A 27,055-nucleotide genomic window follows, 5' to 3' on the forward strand; every position below is an offset into this window, starting at 1 on the left:
GTACGTATATATATATATGGGTGTTCATTGATGGCGCACCAAGTTTGGTTGAAATCTTCCCGAAAGTGAAATGAAATGCGTAAAAAGCTAAAAGGCCTGCAAATCTTTAAAGTCCCATAAACGTGAGCGCGTGCGAGTGAGCACTTAATTTCCATTAAACAATATTGATGGGGTCGCTAAAAATAGCGTCGCGGGGCAGCAAGCTTGTTGCTTGGAAATGAACTGAAAAGAACTTTCACTCAACTGCCATAGAACTCACAACTCATCGTGCCCCCTCAATCAAATGCACTCTTCAACACACAAGCACAAGCACACACACAGACACGGGCGCGCGCGTCTGTTAACAATATTCAATATTTCACGTTTCATACATTTTCCACACATTTGCGCTTTTAGGTCACACCACGCTCGGCAGTCCCAAGTATGGTTTCAGCACGCTGGAGTCACGCAAGTCACGGCAGCGACAACGCTTTGTACGGAAAAGTTCGCTGCCCCTAGATGGAGGTGGCGCAGGCAGCGGCGGCGGCGCTGGTGGTGGAGGCTGTGGCGCGGCGAGCAGTTGCAACGGCGGCGGCAGCACGGGCAGCAATAGCGGCACAGCGAGCAATGTCAGCGGTGGCAGCAGCGCCAGCGGCAGCAGCACCGGTGTGAACAGCAGCGCTTCAACGACTGGCGTTGGCGTTGGCGGTATGGGCGTGGGGGTGGGCACACTGCATCATCCCAGCGCTATTGGTATTTGTCGGTCCGAAACGTTTCCCGTTCTGCTGGACTGTAGCCAGGGTTCTGGCATTGTGCTCGGGCTGACGACCGCTTGCGGACGCGCCGTGACCATTGCGCAAGTGTTGGCCGATTCGGTGGCCGATCGTAGCGGCTCGATACAGAAGGGCGATCGCATTGTGGCCATCAATAAAATGTACAATTTGGATGTGCAGACGATGCGGCAGTTGTTGGGCGAGAATCGTACGGTGCAGTCGGGGAAGTCAACACAATCAGCGGCCGCTAATTGGTTGGAATTGGAGATCGAAATCGATATGGCCGATTCAGTGGTGCCGTCGAGCGGTGTGTACAATGTGAAATTGTTGCGCGCTGGCAAATCCGGTTTGGGTATTAGCGTAAATGGTTCTAGTCATGGTGGTTTTGTTATCTCCGATGTGAAACCCGGTAGTCCGGCGCATCGTACGGGCTCACTACGTGGCGGCGATATACTTTTGGCGGTGGACAATCATCCCGTTCAGCATTATAATGTGGACTCACTGCTGAAGGAGAGTCCATCAGCTATGGATTTCACCACTCTAACAGTGAAGCGTGTTATGTTGCCGGACTTCTTGTTCGATGCTCAGCAGAAAATGCCAAATCCCATTTATAGCAATTGCCCGGCCAGTCCGAGTGAACATGATTTGTACAGCACCGCCGCCTATGTCACGTCCAAGTTCAATGATTGCTTGTCTTTGAAGTCGACAACGCCACAATCAGATTTTTACCACAATACCGCCGGCATTGACGATGGTTGTAGTCTGCAGTCGGTGCAAATGCGTCATCATCCACATCCCTGCAATACGTGGAGTGCCAATACGTCCGCGATGGGTCGCTCGTTTGCAGCGCAGAATACACAGAGTTTGACCACAGAGCTGCCGGACAATGAGGACAATAATTATCAAGACTTTACCGGCTACGATTTGGATCGTTATGCGAGGTGAGTTGAAAGAATGGTTTAGTATGTTAGTTTTCCAAACGAGGCTCAATTTTTCTTATCTAAGATCGGTAAATTATATTTTTTATCGTGGGTCTCCATCAGGAAATAATTCATGTTATTAAAAAAGAAAATTTTATTAGCATTAAGACCCTTCAACATCGAGACTATGTTCGCTAAGTTTTGTTATTTGCATCCTTAAAAGAACTGCCTTCTAGGAAAATTATTTTATTGACTACCGTCATTGCGACCAGACTCGAGACTCTATAAAGTCTAATAGCCAGAACACTACTCGTCACTTAGTCACCTGCCGGCAGGTTTCAACCGGCTTCCCCCATCTCATTGCTCTCAGAATGGTCAAATGAAGAGACTCATCCCGGAGGCTTGGTCTTGATCAATCTCGTCCATGTGAAAAAGGTCCCCTCTCAGAGCCGCAATCCGTTCCTCGGAATGGTAGTCCCCTTTTATGCTCCAAATGTTATCTCAGTGATGAGTCCATGGCGAGGGTTAACGTACGCCCTTATGAGGTAATACGTTCAGAGCCGACCAGCGCAAAGAAGGAGTTGCGGGAACGCACTCTGAGGCCTGGAAGGTTTTAACGGGAGGGGGGTGGTTGCGACATTAGCCCGTCAGCCATTTCCGATGAGTGTCACCTCAGCATATTCAGGGGTCAGAATGCCGCTACTACCAGGACAAGGTTCTACCAAATCCCATTCCAAAACAAGTTCCAAAGCTAAAGTCATCCAAGATTTTAAAGACCGTGAAGGCTGCAGATCATTTAGCGTTACCCAGGATGCACCATCTTGGATGCGACCAGCAACTAGACTAAGTTATCACAGATTTTTTGGTTTCTAGAGTTAGTAGTTCGAAGATGGGTTAAATATCTATCACACTTGACAATCTCTTTAATTATTTTTCGCATTCTCCCACTAGCGCCGACTGCAGCGCCTTACTACCACCACCAATGGAGAACAAAGTGTACGGTTCCGCGGCCAGCTCCAGCAGCAAAAGCAGTGGCAGCAGTCTACACCAGATCATCTTCACTGTGCGTTTGGAACCGAAAGGTGGTCTCTTGGGCATAACGCTGGCCGGCAGTGAGGACATCAGCAAACCCATAACGATCAGTGGCATTGTGGAAGGTAAGTGTGTAATGGGGTTAGTACTCCCGCATCTTTACATTAACGAATTCACATTTTTTAGGCGGCATTGCGCACAAACACGGCCAAATACATGTTGGCGATCAGCTGTTGGCCATCAATGAGGATTCGGTGCAAGGCATGCCACTCTCGCAGGCGACCAATATTCTGCAAAATCTCGGCGAAACTGTGGATTTGAAGATACTGCGCGCACACGAAATCGCCAGCATTATGGCAGGTGGGAATTTGGATGGTGTCAACATGCCACAACCGCAAGCCATTTACGCGAAAGTACAACGACGGCCGCGCAGCCCTTCATCGCAGACGGATGCCGCGTCGGCCAGTGGCAAGGACGGCGGCAAGCATCGTGTATTCCATGTGACCTTGAAGAAGGACAAAGTATACGATGACTATGGGTTTTCCGTGTCGGATGGTTTGTACGAGCGTGGTGTGTTCATCAATCGCATACGTTCCGGCGGACCCGCGGACTTGAGCGGCGTGCTCAAGCCGTTCGACAGAATTATGCAGGTTTGTACTAGGGGTTATGATCCTTTTTACTATTTTTTGTTGTAATTAATGTGTGTAAATCTGCAGGTGAATGAGATGAAGACGCAGGACTTTGATTGCTGCCTGACAGTGCCTTTGATCGCGGCCGCCGGCGACAAGATCGAGCTGATCATACAGCGCACGGAATGATCGTGGCGCCTGCCAGAGCAGCTGGTCTACAAATATAAATACTGACAATGCGTGTGCCTTTCTTTAACGTCTAACTTCAAAGCACGAATTTCGAGTTTCGTTTTGTTTAACCAAATAAGAATGTAGTATTTACCAAAAACTAAAAGAAAATTGCGTCGAGAGGGGTTGTAGGCTCACGTGCCACTTGAAGCACCGTCGCAGAAACCATACCAAATATTAATTAAATTAATCTTATGTATATCTTAGGGTTCTAGCTTTAAGCGCGAAAGAAATATTTTTTGTTTACGATTTTTTTTTGTTTTTGAAATATACTAAATTAAATTTTTCTAGTAGTTAGCAACAGACCGCAGTGCCATTGACTTACGAATTAAAGCTTTTGATACAAATTTGTTTTTAATATTTATGAAAAGTGTCTACTTCCAGCTTTAAAAACGACAAATAAACTGACAATAATGCAACCGTAGTGGCATACTTACATACATACATACACATATACAGACATATATGCGCCTAATTATAAGATATACATATGTATTCGAATACTTACATATATACCTAAACACTTATATATGCAGTGTACCGTTATGCATGTATTACATAACATATGTCCAGGTATATATACATATATTTGTCTTTCATACGATTTTGCAAAAAGTGTATTTTGTAAATTTTCCATTTGTTTATAGCCTTAAGGTACTATATTATATAACACTACTTATATACTTTATGTACTCGTATGTCATTTGAATGCAATAAATGTATATTTTAAAGAATTTGATTTGAGATACGAAGATTTGCAAATTGTCCACACTGCTTTCGTATTAATATAGGTTATAGGTACAGAGTGATCCATTTCGAGGTTCCCTACTTTTTTAAAGAAAACAACACAGAAACTTTAAATTTAATGGAAAATATTTGTTATCATTCGAAAGAACATTCTTTCGCATTCATTTGTTGCAGATTATCTCTTTCAAATGTTGGCCGCGGCTATGTCTCAGTTGGTCCATCCGCTGAGTCCAATTTTTAATGACCCGTTCGAGCATTTCGACTGGTAACTGGAGAATGACATGCGTGATGTTTTGCTCCAAGGCCTTAATTGAAGCGTAGACTTAAGACTTTATATATCACCACAGAAAAAGGTCTAACAGTGTGATATCATACGATCTTGGTGGCCAATCGACCGGCCCAAAACGTGAAATTATCTGCTCACCGAAATATACTCTCAATAAATCCATTGGTTGATGCGATCTGTGTGAAGTGGTGCAGTCTTGTTGAAACCAAATGTTGCCGAAATCACGAGCTTCAATTTCAGGCATCAAATAGTCGGTTAGCATGGCGCAATAACGGTCGCCATTGACCGTTACGTGCTCACCGGCTACATTTTTGAAGAAAAATGTGGACAGACGATTCCGCCGGCCATCAAACCACATCAAACCGTTGTTTTTCTGGATGAAATTACAGCTACTGAACCACTTCAGGTTGCCCTTCATCCCAAATGCGACAATTTTACTTGTTTACATACTGATGGAGTCAGAAATGGACCTCATGGCTGAGCAAAATTTGGCTTGATAACGTCGCATCTTCTTGGAACTTTTTAAGAGGACATAGAGCGAAGCGATATTGCAAGACGTTCCATACGTTAGTCCGTGTTGCCGTGAATGGCGCTACGGCTGCTATATTTTCTTCAGTGCGTGCCGGACGCGTTCCATTCGGTTGAATATTAGCGAATAATGAATGATGGGTCTCAAGATGGGTGATGGTGTTGCGAATAGTACGCTCAGTAGGCCGATTATGTTGACCATAAGTTGAGCGAAGCGCGCGAAACACATTCTTTACAGAACGTGAATTTTCGTAATAAAGTTGAACGATTTATAAGCGTTGTTCAAGCGCAAGTCTTTCCATGGGGAAATGCCAAATAAAATACCTACTCGGATCACCTGTTAGAAAAAACAGGGCTGCGTTTTGAATAGTATTCACATTTATTGGTTTCTAAAATGTTCTAGTATCGAGCTTTTAAAAATATAAAATTATTGACAATTTACTTTAAATTTTAGATTAAATTTTTTCGAAAAAAAAAATATTTTTTTTTGGTAATTCCCTATTTTGCAAGAAATTAAATTTTTCATTATTTCTTCATTCATTACATTAATTATTATGATACAGTTCAACACATCATATTTCGTTAGAGAAAGCTTTAGAAGCAGAAAAGGAGTAGATGTAGGGGCTGCATTTATACAAAGCTCCCGGCTACAAAGGAATTCCTGGAAGCGAAATGGCTGATGAGTGTCATACGTCTCGCTACAATTAAATTTCCGAACAGGCTGACAGACGGATCAGGGCGAGATGGAATGCTTTAAGCACATGCATGACCGCCAAGATCATCGAAGGCAAACTCGCATGATTTAAACTAACACAGTTTCGAAAGCACTGCGGGACGGTTGTTGGCCCGCCCTAAAGACTGGTCACAACTTACTGACGTGCTGGATGGGTTAAATAACGTTAAATTAAATGCAGAAAGTGCAAAAAAGTAGGCATGAAAGAGACGCTGGAACACTTTCTATGTCACTAACCAGCATTGGATGGAACTTGTCTTAAATATCGAGGAGCTTCGCAGAAAGAATCAAACTTAGTTATAAGTCGCTCTTAAAGTCCGCATGCGTGGACAACTTCGAAGACACGACATAACGGAAATGAATACAAAAATCATATGGTAAGTATTTCTCTAGAAATTTTTTTGTTCTAATAATCAGAAAATTGATTTTTTCCTACATTTTAATACATTTTTGCTAGTAGTTTTTATTTAAGCATTAAAATTGTAAACGTGTTTGACAATTTTCCCTTTTCTTATTGATTAATTACTCTCAACATCTTGTGTTTATTTGCAATTTCTAAGCAACCTTCAACAGTGCAGATCAAACTGTCCATTACAAAGCTTTTACGAACTTTTACTTACAGTGGCTTTAAACATTTACATATTAGTATATGACTCTCACAGATACAAAATGATTTCAGCGAAGCAATAAATAGCAGATTTTTTGTTTGCGTCTCTTCTTAATTCGCGCTACAGTTAATACAGGAAACAATATAAAAGTTCGAAACCATACTTTGGGGCAGAAGTAAATAAAAATTTTCTTCCACTTTAGCTATGTTTAACAAATTCTTGAGGTTTATATGCACAGCTTCTGCTTTCACCAATTATTCAGCAATTATGAGCCATAATATTAGATCAGCTATTAAAGAAAGCTCACCTTAAGGTGGATAAGGAAGGTCCTTACTTGCATTAGACTTGCAAGATCATGGCAATCGTCATAACTGAAGCACTCAAAATCCACATTTTGCGGCGCTTCAAGCTTTAGTGAAATACCAGCAAGAGTAGAAATAATATTTTGAAAATCACGCTAATGTTTGATATGATTTCAAAGCACACATTTAGTTGGGTTTTTTATTGGTAAACCCGTTAAAAAAAAAGAGAAAAACCTCAACAAACTAATATTCGCACATTCATTCGTTAGCCAAAGATTGAATTGTCGAAAAAACGCTTAAAAAAATTGAGCTAGTAATTAAAAATACTTACATATGTGTGATAATTAAGCTTTTCTCTCTAAATTTTTTCTTATATAAAAATATACGAAATTACTTAAACATTTAAGCTTTGCACTGGCTCCTGAGTAACTTGTCCAAATATATTTCTAATTTAGCATTTTTTAAATATAAATAAAAGACCAATGAAACTGGAATGGAACCTTCGAGAGAACTTTTCTTCGCAAAGTCTTTGGAGCCGTCCGAGTAAGCGACGAGTATCAAAGAAGAAAGAAACGCGAACTGTATGAGCTCTACGGCATAATGGATATAGTTTAGTGCCTAAAACTCCAAGGATTGAGCTTCCAAGGTCATGTCGATGAAGTTGAGACTCCAGCGAAAAGCTCCTACGTACCGAAAACCATGGGTGGAGGACGGAAGCAAGGGTACCAACGCATCCAATGGAAGGACGAAGTGCATAGCGATCTGTCTTGCCCATGGGATGTACTACTGGCGTGACATCGCAAAGGTAACAAGTGACATTTTGTGCTCTCGGCACAGACCGATACACGGTTGAAGAGCCAACGGAGAAGAGGAAGCAATGAAGCTAAATAAAGTGTCTATCAACAACACCGTGATGTTTTATGTACTTTATGATTTCAACAAAATCTCCGCCAAATGGTCAACACCGCTCCGTTTGCATTTCTCAACCCGTTTACACAAATTTTCTTTGATCCAGTGCAGCGTTTTGACTGGCCGAATGTTGTCTCTGAGCTCATCGAGCGTTGTTGGTTGATTTAAAATAACCCCTAGAGAAAATAATGTAGAGATTAAATCGCATGATCCTGGCGGTAAATTAACTGGGACATTTCTCGAAATTAATGAGCCGTCACTGTTTATACGTGAAACATGTGATGGCGCAAGTAGTGATGGTCCGCGTCATGTCAGTCAATGTCAATGTCAGACGTTAATTACTCTACTTCGCTTAAACAATAAATATTTGACAGCGGCACAGAAAGGGTTTAAATTTTTGATAATTTACAACAAAAATTGTCGGCTCTTTGTCAATTCAATTGAGGACATCTTCGTAAACTGGACTTTCCTTCTCTCATTGAGCACTTTTCTCAGGCAATTATAACTTAATTGCCTCATTTGATGGTAAATTGTTAACAATTAAGTATTAGTTTACCAAATTTTTCCAGTTTGATTAATATCTAAGTATGTTTTTTAGGTATTTGATGGCGCTCTAATTGATTCCATTAAGAGTCTGTCTGAAAGTCATGTTTGGAAGAACCTCATTAAGGCTTTCCAAAATAATTCTTTGCGCCCTTTCTTTAATTCCTTTTACAAGCAGGCATTTTATTAGGCAAATTCATTGATTTATTTGTTACACGAGTTTCTTCTAGTTGATGTGTCAATCAAAGGCCGATCGCGGCTCAATTACAGACTGAAGCTTTGAATATAGTACTCGTAATTATGTAAATATTTGTATGCTGGCAAACGTCACAGCAATTAGTCAACGCGTGTATACAAGCTGTTTACAATAATTTCAGAAGCTGATTAAAGATTAAAACTAAAATTATATAGAAATACGTTTTACAATCACTACAAACATTATTTGCAAATATTCATAATTATATACGATTATGTTCATTGGTATATGTGTGTGTTTGTTTGTGTCTATGTTTGCATGTAGGAGTACCTACGTCAGCACAGTTGTTAACGCTAATGATTGTGGTAAATTAGTACCTATTTTGACAGAAAATTAAATAAATAATAAAATATTGAACTTTGGATTTGCTCAACGAGCTCTTGACCCGGATTATGCATTTTTAAGTTTAATTAAATCTTACATTTAATTAATAAGAATTCAGGAGTTATTTTCATAGAAAATTTGTTAACAAAAACTGATTCTTACCCACAAGAATATTTTACGGAAGAGTATAGCGGAGGGGTATATAATTGGTTTGAAATTTGTAGGCACATTACAATGAGAGTTAACGGTGGTTAATAGAAACGAAGGGTGGATATACACTCCAACTATATATGCCGCTTAAAGAACCACCAAGAAAAGGAAGAGGAGAAAAGGGTATCTATCTCTCAATTGTTGCCACAGTCAGAGTATCTGTTGAGGAGGTTTGTAGGTATAACTGACTGGAATGCGAAAAGGGTCCTTATCGGTAGAGGATATCGCCGTGTTTGGGAAAATATAATGAATTTGTGAGGAAGGTCATGAGGAAAGTTTTCTGAGCGCAATTGAGAGTGGCCAGAAACGATTCTATTACATTTGGCTCAAGCAGTTCACGACTTCCGGTTTAGAACATGTATGCCCTGGATAGCCAAAAACATCTGTTTGAAGGCGAGCTCAACTGAGAAGGCATAACATCCCTCTCCACGGACTGTCCGGTCTCTTAATTGGGAAGGTGTCGCTGCCCAACTAGTTGAAGTCCTTGTAAAAATACAGGCCGACATCACTGCCGTCCAAGAAATGCGATGGACGGGACAAAGTCTGAAGTGGGAAGGTCCTTCTGGCATTTACTACAGTGGCCATATGATGGAGCGCAAATTCGGTATGGGACTCGTGGTCGGAGAGGGATTTTGTTTCCGTCGAACCACAATCCGATTCAAAGCGATGGTCTTCAACATATTGTTGATTTGCGCCTACGACCCGTTGGAAGAGAAGGAGCTAATAAAGAAGAAGAAGTTTGACCTCGGGTTATATGTATATGTTAAGAGTTCGCAACCAGGAAAGAAAAATTGAGCCTTTATGTATATTTCAATACCACTCATTTGGAGAAGATTAATTTTGATATGGAATTTATGAATAAAAGAAGTTTTTGACCCACTCACTCAGTTGTACCGCGCCACAACCAGTGAAACGACGCAAATACCCAACCAGAAAAACACCCATGCCTATCAAGGAAAAGAAAATATTTGCCATTACCTTTCTGCATACGTAAGACTCTCGAAGAAAACATTGTGCATTGGAGGCAAATAAATAATATTTACTATAATTTCCAAAAATAACAAGTAAACAATTGCAAATAACAAGAAATACAGCAAGAAAGCAAAAGTTAGGTGGGGCCGTGCGCCCCCCAATGAGGAATTAAATATGCCGCTAATTTCCATTTAATTTGTTCTTCGATCTACAAACACACACCTACATACATATTTGTTATTGTCTCTGCCCAGTCTGAAAGTCCAAGCGGCCATGCGGCAGTTGCAGCGCCGAGTTGTTTACCTCCCCTGATAAGAGCACTTGTCGCTGGTCAGCACAAGAATCTGTCTCGGGGCGCGCAGCGATTGACGTCAATCGATTATAATCCTGTTAAAATAATGTAAAAGCAATATAAACGCCTACAAACATGCATGCATATATATAGCGCAATTATTATGGATCAAGCAAGGTCCTCCTTGCTGGACTTTGCTCTGTTGACAACTTGCCGGAGGCAAACGCGCTGTATAGCGTACGCCACCGCTGATAAGACTCAGATGTTGGCGGTGTTTAAAGCTGCGAAATGCGCGTAATGAGCACGACTATAAACAAATTATTTCGGCATATACCTTTACGAGGGTACCGCATAGGAAACTGGTTTTGGTGATGACTAAATGAAGAAGCGCCATGTAAAGTTACGACAATGAGGAAATGTTTGTGATTTGAAATTTTTGGATAAGAGAGAGAAAGAGAGTCCCAGAGGAATTATTGTGTTAGGGAGAGAGAGAGAGAGAGAGAGAGAAATGGCGCTATGAAAGTATCGTTGATTATAAGTAAAACGAAGGATGTGGTACTCTTTAAAGGAAAGCTATTAGTATTCTTCTTTTGACGTATTATATCTATTCTTTGTATGAAAACTTATGTTATCGCCTCGTGATTCAGTGTACACTCCGAAGAAATAAGAAAACAGTGGATGAGTCATAAAAAGCCTAAATTATAATTTTTTAGCCATTGTCTGCTTTAATCCGTCAGTCGTAAAGCCTATTTACAGATTAATTTTAAGATAATCTAATATTTCGGTCAATGAAAATTTTATTTCAAATTATAATTCTTAACTAGTTATCCGATTACTTTTGGTTTTTATTTCGTTTTCGATAAAGAACTCGGTAATTGTGTTTGGGTTCGACTAAAAGCTATTATATAGGCATTATATTATTCATAAGAAACATTTCGGGTATTGAAAAGATGAGCGATAATGATCCAAAACTCAACTTCACTTTACTTTAATATCTAAAAAATTATATAGATTTCTATAACCAATGGACCTGCAATATACATATCCACAGACTTAAGAAATAGGGTTTCGAAGCATGTTTATTATCATTCGAAAGAATATAATTTTATTTTTTGGAGATTATCCCTTTCAAAGCATGCGACTATGTCCCAGATGGTCCGTCCATTGGGTCCAATGTTTGATGACTCTTTCTGGCATTTTGACTGGTAGCTGGCGAATGATATCCGCGATGCGATAACAGTCGCCATTGACGGTTACGTTCACACCGGCATCATTTTTTGAAGAAATATGGAGCGATGATTCCACCGGGCAACAAATGACACTAAACCAATGTTTTTCCTGCAAGAAATGGCACCTCTTCAATCTTCTCAGGTTGCTCTTCGTGACAATTTTCGAGATATTGATCTGAAATTTTGCTCATGTCTTTTTCTCCCCAAGAAGCTGCTGATTTGATGGAATTGCCGATATCGAATTCCTATAGCGTATAGCTGTTATAGAAACTGGCCGATCAAAATCTAGCTCTTGTATGAAAAACTTTTTTACTTGAAGAGATATCTTACCGAAATTTGGCATGAGTTATTACCAAAGGCAATTGTGCAATCTCCTCAGAAATCGTTTAAATCGGATCATTATAGCATATAGCTCTCATACAAACTCAAACAAAATCTATTCTTCGTATGGAAATTTTTTTTTATTTGACAAGATATCTGCATGAAATTCAGTGGAGCTTATTATACTGGAGAACGCTATCATCTCCGAAAATATTGTGCAGCTCGAAGCACTTTAACATATAGCTGCCATACAAACTGATTGCTGGAAAATTAAGATAAAGTTCTTTTATACCCTTTCATGCGGCATGAAATACACCTGTGCAGGGTATTAAAGCTTCAATGCAGTCAAAGTTAATGCTTTTTTTTCTTGTTTTATGATTTAACGAGCACTCTTGGCCTATTAAGTCTATTTACGCTGAATGTTTAATGGCAAATCAATATTTTCAGTCTTAAACAAAACATACATACATATGCACATAAATACATACATATGTATGTATGTACATATATTTACTTACTTCTAATATAAGACTACTAAGAATGTTTTGGTAAACATTGGTCTATATATATGTACTTATATACACACATATCTACCTGAGTACACCTAGTCCATCATCCGCGCAAGAAACTCAATGCTTCAATGTGTACATATGTATGTATGTGTATATGTATGTAAGTAAATTGAAAAATATTGATATAGCAGTACAAACAAACATACATATTTCATTATTTTCAATAATTCTTTTTCGATTTTCACATTCGCTTTTCTCGAATGTTCCGCCATGAAAAAGTAATTACAAAACAAAATGTGCAAATATGTGCGTACTATTTGTAAAAATGCGTGGAACAACAAATACGACATACATATTTATACATACATACATACATATGTGCATATGTTCATATATATGTATGTTTGTAGAGTCATGTCCACAGCGCTTTACCTTTCATCACTGATGCCATCTGACTTTACGAGCAAGAATCAAGATCAGTTGCAAGCGCAACAACTCCAAAAGCTGTAATTACAATGTAATGCAACAACAACAAAGCGTATATATGTATGCATGTCTATGCACACTATCAAGCATAAATCGCGCACTGGCCAACTGCCTCACCGCACTCAACCTCACCGCAACTTATCTCTACTCATCCCGCCAGCTCAATCTCAAACCAAGTCAAAGCCGAAGAACTAGCCGAGTAAACGAAGAATTACCACGATTTGCGTGTCTCTTGCGCTGACCGACTTGCTAACTGCTGGGTGGACTCATGTTCGTTTGCGATCGGCTCGACTTGATTTCGCTGCGGAAGATTAAGTGCGTCACGGTGCACGCGAGTATCAATAAAATTGCCGCCACGCTGCTGATACGAGTCAGTATAGCGGCGTTTTTCAACCAAAACAGATGAGCTTGGCCGAGCTACAAGTATAAAGTGTGCGAGCGAAAACGATCGTCGGCCATACATACAGACCTAACCTCCTACCAATAAGAAAAGTCAAAGTGAATTGAATTGAAAAGTGTAAAGCGAAAGTTGGAAGAAAGTAGAAGACGAAAGAACCTTAAGACAAGAACAGAACTGCGTGCGGAAAGTGAATTTGCTGCGGTAAACTTGAAACAACAAAAACGATCATTAAACTCGCAAAAGTACAAAGTGATCATACTTGATTGCAAAGTGATCGCATCCGATTAAAATTCCAAAGAAAACTTCAATGCTACGCTGTAAAGTAAGAACGAAAATGTAGCTGCTCACTGCTGCCTTGAATATCAATTTGTGCGCTATTTTTGGCAAGTGATCGGTTGTGAAGTAAAAAACGAAAAAAAAACTGTGAAAATTACAACAATAAACATAAAAAAACCATAAAACCGTTAAGGTTGTGAGTAGACATTATAAGAATCAATAAGAATTTTTATTGCCATTGCAATATTTGTTAAACAATAACAACAAAATGTACATATCGAATTCCACCGGTGGCCTGATGCTGCAGACGATGCTCTATTTGGCAAATCAGACCAGTAGAGCAGCGGTGAACACATTGGTCGATCTGCCGCCAGCGCAGAAGAGTGGTAAGTGCATGATCATGAATCATATTTGTGTGAAATACATGTGGATGTATGTATGTGTGAGTGTGCCTCGTGTGGCATGTGGCGCGATTGACAGGTGGCGTGTTGCGTTGAGGAAGTAGCACTAAGTGCAATGTGAGGAAAAAATTTGTTTGCGGGGGGTATATTTGCAGTTGTTTACTAGCAATGAGGTAGCTTTGTTACATGTACGCAACTAGTTATGAACTACTCCGATACTGGTTATACCATCATTATAGAATTATTTTTTTTTTAATGACATATTCACCGTAATTTACTAGCAATTAGCAACTTATTTTCTATGTATGAAACTAATCACTGACTAGTCCGAAACTGGTTATAAATTATTTTTCTTTTAATAATACATTCATAGATATTTAAAACGCAAGGGAACGATTTTTTTCTATTTATGCAACTAGTTATGAACTAGTTACAAACTAGTCCGAAACTACTCCTAAATTATTTTTCTTTTGATCACATATTCACAGTTATTTACTAGAAATGAGAGCGATTTTCTTCAATGAATGCAACTAGTTACAAACTAGACCGAAACTAGTGCAACATTATTATTTTTTTTATGGAAGTGGAAGTACAGGAGATGATCTTAAAAATTACTTATCTTAGTTTTTAGCCAGTTAGAAATTAGTAGTTTATGAATTTTTAACAAGTGGCTCAGAAAATCTTGTTAAATTATGTATTCCATTTTCATCACTAATGAATTTGATATAAATTTAATTAAAATCTATAATAGCTAGTCTTGCTGGCATAATTTCATCCAATTTTTAATTACAGCAACTAGTTACAAACTAGTACCAAACTGGTCCAAGTGGGTTTCCTAGCTTCTGCTAAACGTGTTAAAAATGCTTCGAAATCTCTGCGGCTCTATTTCCAGCGAATATAGGCTATATATAGACTGGCTAGTATTCAGAATAATAACACTAGTTTACCGTTATTTTGCGGCTGTGCTGTTGGAGGCTGTTTCTTGCTAATTTTGGGTTGCTGAAACCGAAAATTTATACTAAAAATTTCCTAACTCGTCGTATTTTTTGTGTTAGCCCGTAACTACTCCACAACTAGACAAAAATAGTTTGCATATAAACACAATTTATAACTACTATTATCTTTGAAAGTAGTTAACAAGGACAAAACTACTCCGCAACTAGTCCAAAATATACATATAAACACAATCTATATCTACTACATTTAAACTCTTCTTTGAGAGTAGTTAATAATGCCAAAAACATTATATTATGCAACTAGTTACAAATGAGCTTAGTTACGTAACTAGTTCGCTTTACACCACTCAGTGCCCAAATACTACATATGCTGCTAAATAACATATTATCATATTGCAACATCCATATGCACGCATTTGCCCAAACCTGCCTCAAACCAAACTCGCTTTTAAGAACCAATTAAATTTATGTAAAATTTATGTCAAGCGATTGCGTTAACATAGTTACAAGTTAGTCAACTCGGAAATGGCCGATTTCGTAAGTTGCTTGGGGAAGCATAATAGTGGTAAAACTAGTCTAAAAATTTCGTCACATATGCAATCAACCTGTCTAGTGGCCAGTTATCGATTTGGTTCTCTTTAATTCTTTTTTTCACAAGTTTCTTGTTGCACACTGCGCGACCACCCCACCTTCCGCTGAGCTTGCAAGCTGTACTGCACTGCTGGTGATTCTATGTCTGCCTGCCCGGCAAACATTTGGTAATATGTAAACTAGCGCTTTCAAGCACATATTTATGTATATATATGTATATGTATATGTATTAAATAGTCACAGACATATGTATGTATGTAAATACCTTAATATCTGGTTTTCTTAATTTAGTTTTCTTTTTTTTAGAGGAATTTGGTATTTACTTTTAATATGGCATGAAAGTCTTGACTTAAAAATTTGTTGGACCATTGTTTGTTAAGTAGGTACTTGAGTGCAAACATATGTTTATACATAAATGTAAATACATGCAATCATATGTAAGGTCGTGCTGCTCAATCAGCCGCATAAACTTGATTTTTTTTTTATTTATGTACAAAGGCACAAACATACATAAATTTACACAAATTTACTCTTTAACAATGAGAGCCAAAGGAAATTTTCACTTTATTGCATTAAGTATAAACATAAATTTGTTTATCTTATATCTATATTAACAAATGCAAATGGTTTAGTTTGTAATTTTTGGCTAAAAAGAGACGTTTTTGGTAAAACAAAACAAAAACAAAAAAATAAATGTTAGGATACCCTTCACAAAACAAGACGTTTCCATACAAGAACTTGATGTTGTTCGTTCAGTTTGTATAGCAGCTATAGACCATAGTGGTCCGATCTGAACAATTTGTAGGCAGATTAGGGCGCTGTTTTAAGCTTAATCTGTACCAAATTTTGTGAAGATATCTCGTCAAATAAAAAAGTTTTCCCTACAATGACTTGAGTATGATTACTCAGTTTGTATGACAGCTATAAGATATAGTCATCCAATGTCAGCGCTTCCGACAAATGAGCAGCTTCTTGGTGAGAGAAAGACATGAGCAAAAATTCAAATCGATAACTCAAAAACTAGTCCGTCTTCGCGTATATGACCGCTGGTCTCAGCTCTTCACGGTGATTATTTATGGTAGAGTTTTAGGTATATAGACGAATTTATAAAATAGATGACATACATATGTATATGGTATATATCTATACATCGTGACCTAAATTACAAAATATCCCAAAACTTTTTTTCATAAGTTTACAGGCGATGGAAAAACGATATAATAGAAACAACTCACATTGAAGCAAAATTTGTGTTCGGTTATAAAATGGTTAAATATTGGTATTATATCGGTTACATATATCTGACGGCGGAAACTAAGAATTTTATGCTACATGCAACTCAATTTCGATTTTTTTGATTATACGTTGTTTTGCATTTTAGGTGACGATATGAAGCTTGGTTCTGTATTGTATAGGGTGGTCGAAAAAGTGTTTTCGTATTTGTAATCAAAAACTCGAGGAAGTCATCCTGAATCAATTTAGTTGAATTCAGCATTAGTTACAGCACATTTCCTCCACAAATCAGCAAAGAGCTTTGTAGACAACGGCGCATCGGAGTTCAAGAGTAGGTGTGATAAGTACGGTCGTCATGAAACCCTTTTCTTGCAGACACGTATATGTACATATACTATATAATATATATGTAATCATGTCTTAAATACCACGAGTATCAAAGTATAAAATATTAAGTGATAAGCAAAATTTAATTAAATAGTACCAGGCACTAAAGCCTTAATTGACACTATATTTAATTATATATAAACATAAATATATATATAATATACTATATATGTATATGGTCATAGCTATAAAGCGAACCAGGTTTGTAAATCAGCGCTTTCGAAACAAGTGAAGCAAATATAAAATTATGTTGTTATATATATGTACATATATATACATATATACATATACATATTATGCATACGTGTTGAACGCAATTCACAATCGAATTTAATTGAACTTTTCATAGGTATGACTACAACCTCGACTCTGTCCCACTGGATTGCTCCATAGAACAAAGCTTCGTTTAGAAAAAGTAGCAATAAGAACTGTTGCTTAGCGGTCTCTTTGAAATTCATTACAAAGTACAATAGAGTATTTTGACGTGTGTGACTTTTTGGTAGTCGGAGCAGCTTGTTGTATTTATTTATCTCAGCCAAAGCGTCATCGTTTTTGCTAATCAAAGCTTAGAAAAATTCTCTATAGACTATAGACTTTGAAAATGATAAAAGTGAAGATATTTATAGTAGCGGAATTATTAGTCAGCAGAGCAGATAATAAACAACAATTAATTGAATAATAATTAAGGGATTTAGAATCTGAATTTCAATTCTCGCCAAAAGTCGAGTTTTCTCAGAAAAATACAAGAAAAACACTGCACTAAACGATTAAAAAAATTCAACCTAAATTTTTATTGATTAAATGAGTCAGTTGGAACAAATTTCATGTAGAGTGTGCATATGTACATATGTATGTATGTCATATACTTTGAATTCAGTAAGGAAAGGGTTAATAATTAGGTCAATTCTTGTAGTTCAGTAAATGAAGTTTAAATATATGTGACCTGGTCCACGGAAAGAATGCTTAGGTGTCAAAAAAAAGGAGAACAATTAATGAGATAACGAGAAACTGACGATTATTTAGCAACTTTTCTAGAAACTAGTTTCATATTATCCCTTTAATGAATAGGTCACATATAATGAATTAACAAAAAAATTTTTTAAATGTTTAGCTTGAGGTCTATGCTGCAATTTCTTATAAACATACATACTTCATAAATTTAAATTGTCAAAAATGGAACATGTGGCAACTCTTACTAAAATATTTCAAATTATAAATACTCTAAAAATACTTTTAACTTGAAATCCATATCATAGTTCTTCAATAAATCACAAAATTTGTTTAAGTTTTTTTTTTGAGTGTGGCAGCCCGTTTCTAAAAGTATATCTGATAAAGTAGAAATTTTATTATAATTGTTTAAAATACTTTAGACTTCAAATTCATATTACATTTGTTCAATAATTCAATAAAATTTGTCAACGTTTTTTTCTAATGTGGCAACCCGTTTTTAAAATATTTATTACAATAGAATTTTCGATATATTTTTGTTTTATTAGTTTTATGTAAATTGTTGTAAAATTAAATTTATTTAATTTTTTATAATTGGCTATTTTGCTATTTTATTGTGTTGGAAATTATGAAACGGTGGCAACCTTCTTATTATCATTAATCAAAAGTATAAGGATAATAGCATACTACCGGATGACCCTGATACATTCACACACATACTCGCTCACCTGCTTCTCTTACCAGATTCTTTCTATTTCCACTTACCTTGAGCAGTGAAATATTATAGTGCTTACGGTTGCTTTCCATTAAATGGACCCTGGACGACTGAGACGCGTCAGATCAATGTGCATCCACAGAAACCCTCACAAATAGAGCCACATTATACGCTCTACACGAAGCGCAGCATGGAGAAGCCGAAATTTATAGATCTCAATGATCCGGAAGCGGTGGCACAAATGGGCATAAATCCAGCGGGCAAAATATTTCTAGTCTCGCATGGTTACCTAGAAAATGGCAATATCGAGTGGGTAAGTAACTAGACACACCGGACTATTTACTAAGCTTTTACTTATCTTCCACTAACATTCTTCCAGATGAAGGAGTTAGCCAAGACATTGCTGCAAAGCGAGGATGAAGGCAATGCCGCCGTAATACTCATCGATTGGGGCGGTGGCTCGAATCCACCTTATGTGCAGGCGGCTGCAAATATTCGTTTAGTTGGCGCCATCACCGCACATGTCATACACATGCTCTATGTAAGTCTCCCCAAACACCGAGTCAATGTTCCTTACTCATTTCTGTATTTTTTCAACTCTCAGGAGGAGCTACAACTGCCCCATCTACGCAACGTGCACATCATCGGTCATTCGCTGGGCTCACACTTGGCTGGCTATGCCGGCTATCACCTGCAGCAAGACTTTGGCTTGAAGCTGGGACGCATCACCAAGGATTGGATCCAGCGGCGCCGCTCTTCTCGAAACTGAGCATATAGTGCGTTTTGGATCGCTCCGACGCCGAGTTCGTGGACGCCATACATGAATACGCGAATCCGTTCCATGGCAAGGCGGTCTGGAGCGCCCATATCAACAGTAAACCGGTCGTCGATTTCTATCCCAATGGCGGCTCAGGTAATCCCGGTTACGATGTGCGTCTGCAGGACTACGCCCAATCGCAAAGAGTTCCGTTTTCTTGAGCATGCAAGAGTTTCTCAGCCCTTTTAATCACACTTGCAGTTACCAATACTTCACGGAGCACATAGAGGAACAAGTGTCCATTCATAGGCATCACCTGCAGATCGTACAGGGAACCTTCAAGGAGGGAGTTATTGCTCGCGTTGCGATGAAAATGGACTGCTTTGCATGCGCACATGGGCCTGCACCAGTTACACGGACTATAAAGAAGAGTTACAGGCGGTAGACGAGTTACGCGCCAATGACAAACCACCGGTGCTGTATCCTGACGACAGCGGACAAAAAGCCCTTCTGTCATGGATTCTTTCCTTTATATATGTGAATCCTTTTTATACAAATCGCTAACTTTTTCCTTTGTTGGTGTTTGCCGCAGGTATTCTTTTCTAAAAATCCTGCGATACGCGTGTCGAGGTCACGACGAGACACCATACGTAACGGCGAAATCGGCACAATCTCACTGCGTCTCCGCTCGAGGCTGCGCAGTAAACTTACAGATCACGCCGCTTCTCGAGAGGCCATGTACATCGAGGCGGGCTTCAGTACGGTGCTTTGGTGACAGACAAAGGTGTGCCCGATCCGGCGTCGTATGCCTCTGTCTGCTGGGAATTATCAGACGAACTTCTTGAGATCCGCTCACATGGCGCATACTCTCCGGCGCCACTTTGCCGCATTTTACTTTTGGATTATATAATGATTGAGTCGCTGGAGTATCCCGACATGCAGCTGAAGCTGTGTCCTCGAGAACGCTGCTGATATCAGCACGGAGACTAACAGATATTGCAAGTGATGAGTTCATAGCTCACGCACTATATCTTATCGTATTAAGTCAGCTTTATGCAGCAGCACACCGTGGCAAATTCGAAATCAACCAATGGCGAAGAACAGATTCATGAAGACGCCGAACTACAAACGTTTCCGAAACAGCTGTCAATTGCAACGGAAGTGTCAGAATTACCGCTCCGTTAACAAAATGAAAACTTCTATATACTCACCATAGATGTCGCAAGATGAGAGATTTAGCTAAGTCAAAGACCATGCGTGAGGTGAGAACAGTATTATTGCTGTTCCCTATTGAAGAGTTCATTTTCTCTGTACAGTTTTGGCGGTGTTCTCCATTTATGGGTACACTTAATCAAGCAACTACACAGACCTGTTCGCCACTTTTCGCATTGTAGAGATTATAAACTACTCTCTTCTCAGCGCAGACCTGCAATTGCTTCTCTTCAATCAGTTTAGGCGCTCATACATTTGAGTAGTTTCTTCGTTCTCAGCCACCATACCTGTAGAATATCATACATACTCACTTCATAATAAACATACATTGAACATATGGTGGTTGACGCATGTACATATATTACCTTATTAAAATTACCTTATTCAGTATAACTTACTTACTACTACTACTACATACATACATACATACATATTTATTGGAATAATTTACAGGAAATTATTTTGTACCTAATTTGTTGAATGTTATACCTGTAAGATATATAAAATTATTAATAAATATTTAAGATTTTAATTTGTGCTAAATGGATTTTGAGTTAGGACAAAGTTTTTGCTAAAAGATAAGTCCAATATTTATTTTAACTCATGAACCAACCTTCAGAAGATAGTTTCATGGTTTCGTAAACCAGAAGTAAGAACTTTTTCGAGGATCTGACCTCGTTTATTAAGTTAGTTAGCTTGTCATCACTGGAGCAACGGCTGCAGCAGATTTGCTCCATCAACAGTGTTTTTCGTAATCATCTCTGCAGTGACTGCTTGAAGCGGAACCGCATATCAACATCGAGTTCTCCTCAACCCGACGCCATAAGACAATTCGCCGACCAGTTCCGGAATGGCAGACGACAGGCTCGGTTGACATAAAAGTGACACTTGCGCTTCGTCCTGAATATAGCAACAGGATTAGCTCCTATTAGATCACCCTTTTGTAATTTTAAATAAAAATATTTGCCAAACGTTTAAATGTTACAATGTGGATGTCAAAGTAACAAAATGAGCTTAAAACATCATTACAGTTGAATTTGTTTTGCAGAGTTGCCACCTATTTACAATTCTAAGTTCAATAGAAAAGAGTGAATTATTACAATGAATATCAAACTAAAAGGTTTGAGAGTGGTTATAATTAGTATTTTTTTTGGATATAGTTTACCTTTATCAATTTAAATAAATATTTATAAAAATAAATATTTCAATATGGATATCAAAATGGCAGTTTGGAATATTTTTGAAGTTGCCACCTCTTTGAAATATCTAATTAAAACAAGTGCAAAGTATTGAAGAGAATTTCAGAATTTCGATTGAGACTGAAACTGCAAGCACTCAATAGTGTCGTCTGATCTATGTGAGACGTAATTTAGAAAAGCGGAACAACTGAAAAAATAAAATATCGTCAATCACTGCTTAATGAGTATGATTAGAAATAAATAGGATATATCTGTAATTATTACAAACAGACCAAGAATAACATGACAGCAACACAACTCATGCGTAATCTGTTCTTCATCTTGGATGCTCATCGACCCCTTGTTCCAAAGTGATTCTCTTAAATAAATAAGAAAGTTAGGAAGATGATAAAAATCGCAGGAACTCGTCTTGATAGTAACAGATCGGAAGCAATTACTACTAATAAACTAAACTGCAACATACATATCTACATACATTACAAATCGATTGAGACTTTGAGTTCAATTGAGACGCTAACAGAGACCTGATATGATTTTTCAGTTATTACCGAACGCTATCGCTTTAAATTACCCAACAATTGCAGAAATTTCTAGGCTTAGCTGAAAAAGATAGATCTCCATATTTGCTCCCCAAATTTCTCGATTTCTCTAACCTGAGCGGGAACTGTTTAAAGAACCCTTCCAAGTAAACTCTAGGTGGCGCACACTACCTTTTAAGTTATTCAACTTATAAAATATCTATGGTATATAGTTTTTGTGTTGGTAAATTATTGAATGAGTTGCCGGATTTAAGAGGACGAAAGAAATTTTTGAAAACATTTTCCTAAAAAATTATCGGCCGTTCGAACTACCCGAAGATGGTTTCCATATAATAAAATTTCAAGACCACAAAATTTTGAATTTCCGTGATGAATTTATGTATTTGTAATTTTTAGTCGACACAGATGATAAATAGAATCCTTGAGATAGTACTTCCTAGCCAAAAGCAGAAGTATGTAATATTAAACATAATGTTTCGAAACAAATCATGAAACTATTGTGGAACTCTTAAGGGGAATATACGAATACATTGGTAGTTACCAGGAAATATCATGTGTCAATGCAACTCATAACAATGTGTGTATGTGTATGTATGTATACATGTTTGTATGTTTGTGTGTGACGGCAGACAAGAGGCGGTTTCTATTTGCGTGAATTAAGAATGCATTTGGTAATTAATGCCGACATTTTGGGTGGGCATCTTAAGTATAGACACATATACACATATACACATATATACATACACACAAACATACTTACAAAAAAATACGATACAATATGTATGTAGAAATATTCATAAATTCAACTTTATTTTAGTTCCTCTATTAATACCTAAATATCTAAAACTTCATTAAACGTGAATACTTAAGCCAGCTAAGCCCATTTAGTCTGCTCATAAACATTTGATTCCCGTCGCCTTACTCCCTTCATATGTCTAATGCTGTGACTCTTTTTTTATAACCCACCTCAGAAAGTTCAGCGGCGTATTCAGAAGCATCGGGCGCCAGGCAATGTCGAAAACAACTATAAGACCTGAAGAGACTTTCTCTACTTGACTTTTTATAACTTTACATTTTTCAGGCTGAATAGGAAATGGTTAACACGTCAAGACTCAAAGGAAGTGGGCATAATTGATAACTTACTTCAAAATGGACAGGAAATCTGGATAATCTTACTTTAAAACTCGATAAACGACTTAACAATTTATTCAGGAACTGAATATGAAGCTCTAATCTAATCTAAGCAGAGACTAACGTTACTCTTAAAGTAGTATTCATATATAAATATAGATGAAGACATTACTTACTTTCGAACTCATTTCCTATACAAAATCAAGTTTAACTATCTAAATAGAGGGTATTTCAATAAGAGTCCAACAAAAGTAGACCGATAGGGACTGCAAATGACGCCATATTTTACCCGCTCTTTTAAAATTTCTCTTCAATAAGATTTGTCATTTCATCGTGGAAAGGTTTACTATCTAACAACGAGTCGAAATTATTAAAATTTACTACCGAAATTCGGAGTCAGTGGCCTCAATTTTAAGAACGCTACGTCCAATTTATGGTATATGGTATTATCGTACAATCATTATCGTCCTGTCAGATCAACAATTGAGCGTCTAATGGAAACATTTTAATTCACAGGCACAATACAAAATGCTTCCGTGCAAGTGAGACAAAGAAGTAACCGTAAAGTCTAAAATATTTCTGCCGCTAGAGCATCAATTGAGGAAGAGCTAAATCAGTTTCTCACTCGTCGTTCTCAAGCGTTGGGCATCTCTGTGACGTCATTGTGGTAAATTTTGCGAAAAGATCTTTGGCTACATCCTTACAAGATCAATTTGACGCAAGAACTGAAGCCGCTTGACCACCAGAATCGACGTATGTTCGTGAATTAGCCTGAGCAATAACAGCCCAAACAAAATGTTCCGGATTTTCATCAAAAAATCATCTTCAGCGAAGAGGGTCATTTCTGGCTGAATGGCAATATACACATACGCCATGAACCACCAATGCATCCCGAAGAAATTACGGTTTGCGGACCGGCGACGTCATTGGGTCGTACCGTCTTCCGTGTTGAACAAGACCGGCACGTTACTGTGAAGGGGAATCGCTAAATCTCAATGATAACCGAACATTTTTGGCCCGAATTGGTGGACATGGACTTGGACAATATGTGGTTATAGCAGGACGGCGCCATAAGCCACACAGCGAATATCATAATCGATTTTTTGAAAACCAAATTTGGTGAACGTGAAGGCCCAGTCAATTGGCCGTCTCGGTCGTGCGCTTTGACGCCTTTACACTATTTCCTGTAGGGCTACGTCAAGTCTATGGTTTATGCCAATAAGCTAGCGACGATTGATGAACTTCGTACGAGTATCGCTCGTGAAATTGCAGTAGTATCGGCCGATTAATGCTTGAAAACCGTCGACAATTGGGTTCAGTGTCTGGCCTTCTGCAAGCGTGCCCGTGGTGACCATGCAAAAGAAATCAAGTTCCATACAGAACACGCGCTATTATTGAAAAATCCGTTATAGTCATATTGACTTGTAGTGAGATCTTTTCTATTTAGCTCCTTATCTTTTATGGGCAAAGATGTTTCCTAACTTCAAGTAGCTCGTTAGGTTATGTTAGGCTTTCAACTGTTCCCCGAAATGACAAAAAACATCGGACGACCAAAGGCAAACCTTTGCGATGTCGAAAATTCATGTCTATTGATCTCAACTGTCATGTGTCGTTAGCTCCTCGAATAGATCAAAAAACGGCATAGAAAAATATTGATTGTAATTCCACCAAAATCGCCTGAGTGACTAAAGTTGTGGGATGTATGTAGAACAGTCAAGAAAGAAGGATGGTAATCGGTAAAACGTCTATATCCCCACTTTTAGGGAAAGCTAACACTGGGAGTAGTTCATTGAACCTTGTGTGATTTATGCTGGCGTAAGTTCTATTGATTAACTGAAGAGAGGTCCAGAATCCATTAGTAAACCGCAAGAACTACAATCCTGTGATGATCAGGCGTTCGCACAAATCTTATCACTAAGTTAATGGGGATTGTACCGCGACCTAGTGTCTATTGTGCAGGCGCTCGCTAAATAAACTCGAACGAAATGTCATTGATCTCAAGACTGGCGTCGCTGTCTTATCATATCCGTATCTATTGTGAATCCAATAAGTTCGCTTGGGTGGCTAAAGGTGTGAAATTTCAATTGTTTCAACCTTGGTCTTATTTAACCGCGATAGGTTCGTCAATTTGAAAACCCGTAAGACGACTGCTGGAAAGCTAAGCGTTGGAATTGCTACAACTAGGAAAAGCCGAACCTTCCAAGACGCTTAATGGATCGCGAGCGATTGTTCCCAAGAACTTGCGACTGAAAAAATATTTATGGTTGCCCATCGCCAAGTCCACGTGATCAGTATGATACTATAAGGAGTTCAACACCGCAATGGTCCGGTATTCGCACAATACTTTTGGCGAAGTAATGGCTCGATGTGATTGATAATGAAACTGGGCATATCTATCGAAAGGTCGGTGAGCTCGAAGCTCCGGCTGTCTTACTGTTGGAGTGAATATTCTCTTCTCCGAAGGATGTTGACAGAAAAGTTCTACTATTTTGCTTGCTTCGCAGGGGTCAAGACGTCATTGGACTTTTATTGTCTTAACCTAGCAAGCAAAAGCCTTTTACACTACATGGACCTTACGATTGAACTAAGACAATATCGTCTGGCTGGTCTAAATATTTGGCTACGCTGGCTATGTCATGCCGTTCGGATGGACGAGAACACTCCAGGTCTGAAAGTATTCGACGTAGTACCCGCTGGGGGAGGCAGAGGAAGAGGAAAACCTGCACTCCGTTGGAAAGACCAAATGGAGAAGGACCTGGCTTTGCTTGGAATCTCCAATTCACGCCGAATTGCGAAAAGAATAAACGAATGGCGCGCTGTTGTTAACTCGGCTATAACCGCTTAAGCGGTGTCTACGCCAATAAAGAAGAAGAAATCTAAGTCTCTGACTAATTAATCCACATTCTAGGGTAATCTAAAGAATGTTTATATTTTGATTGACTTTAAGATATAAGACAGTAAAGCTTGGATAAGTAAAGTTTATAACATATTCCCACCAGGTCTAGATTATCATTTGGTATTTTATTATTGGTCTTTGGATTGAGCTTTAAAAGGTCTTAATTGAAAAGTATGCAAAATACTTCAAGTAATGTTCTGGAGATAGTATATGCGGCCTTCGACCGGTGAGATTCTTGATCAAAAGACCATACTGATGTTATTCTTCTTCCATTGTTCGATTCTTACGACAGTTACTCAGAGAACTGTTCGGCGCTAAATCTCGAATGAAAGAAAACTGTTAATACGCTACCTCCAAATATCTTTTTGTCAGAAAATCGGTATCATAAAATTTAGTCTTTCTTAATTCATGTCTCAAGTATCTAGAAAGTATTCTTCCACCTCTGCCGACTGCCAGTGGTACATGTGGAGGCTCATAAATCGATTGGCTTAATCGAAATTGAAAGCAGCGAGTGGGTGAAAGGCAGAATAGAAGAGGAAGAACAAGAAACAATCAGAGAGAAAAATATTAAGCAAAGTGATGGAGGGCCATCTGA

The 27,055-nt window shown here is 38.4% G+C and overlaps 2 protein-coding genes and 1 pseudogene across 4 annotated transcripts in view; all 3 read left to right on the forward strand.

Moving 5' to 3' along the window:
• The window catches only part of LOC120775407 (glutamate receptor-interacting protein 1), a 68,107-nt gene extending 63,857 nt beyond the window's left edge, over positions 1-4,250 (forward strand). For 2 of the 3 annotated variants that reach the window (XM_040105571.1, XM_040105572.1), the window contains exons 8-11: positions 397-1,693; positions 2,624-2,829; positions 2,891-3,354; positions 3,421-3,522. In XM_040105571.1, coding sequence (XP_039961505.1) covers positions 397-1,693; positions 2,624-2,829; positions 2,891-3,354; positions 3,421-3,522 — 2,069 coding nt within the window. Of the gene's footprint in view, positions 1-396; positions 1,694-2,623; positions 2,830-2,890; positions 3,355-3,420 lie in introns of all 3 variants that reach the window. The other variant, XM_040105573.1, reaches the window with a different exon arrangement.
• Positions 4,251-13,087: 8,837 nt separating this feature from the next.
• On the forward strand, positions 13,088-20,455 carry LOC120773639 (annotated as a pseudogene).
• Positions 20,456-24,448: 3,993 nt separating this feature from the next.
• Positions 24,449-27,055, forward strand: part of LOC120773640 (glutamate receptor-interacting protein 2-like) — a 17,195-nt gene continuing 14,588 nt past the window's right edge. The window contains 1 exon segment of the mRNA XM_040102648.1: positions 24,449-24,525. Within this exon segment, the coding sequence (XP_039958582.1) occupies positions 24,449-24,525 (77 nt within the window).

This window comes from Bactrocera tryoni, chromosome 4 (genome assembly GCF_016617805.1).
Source record: "Bactrocera tryoni isolate S06 chromosome 4, CSIRO_BtryS06_freeze2, whole genome shotgun sequence".
Classification (NCBI taxonomy): domain Eukaryota; kingdom Metazoa; phylum Arthropoda; class Insecta; order Diptera; family Tephritidae; genus Bactrocera; species Bactrocera tryoni.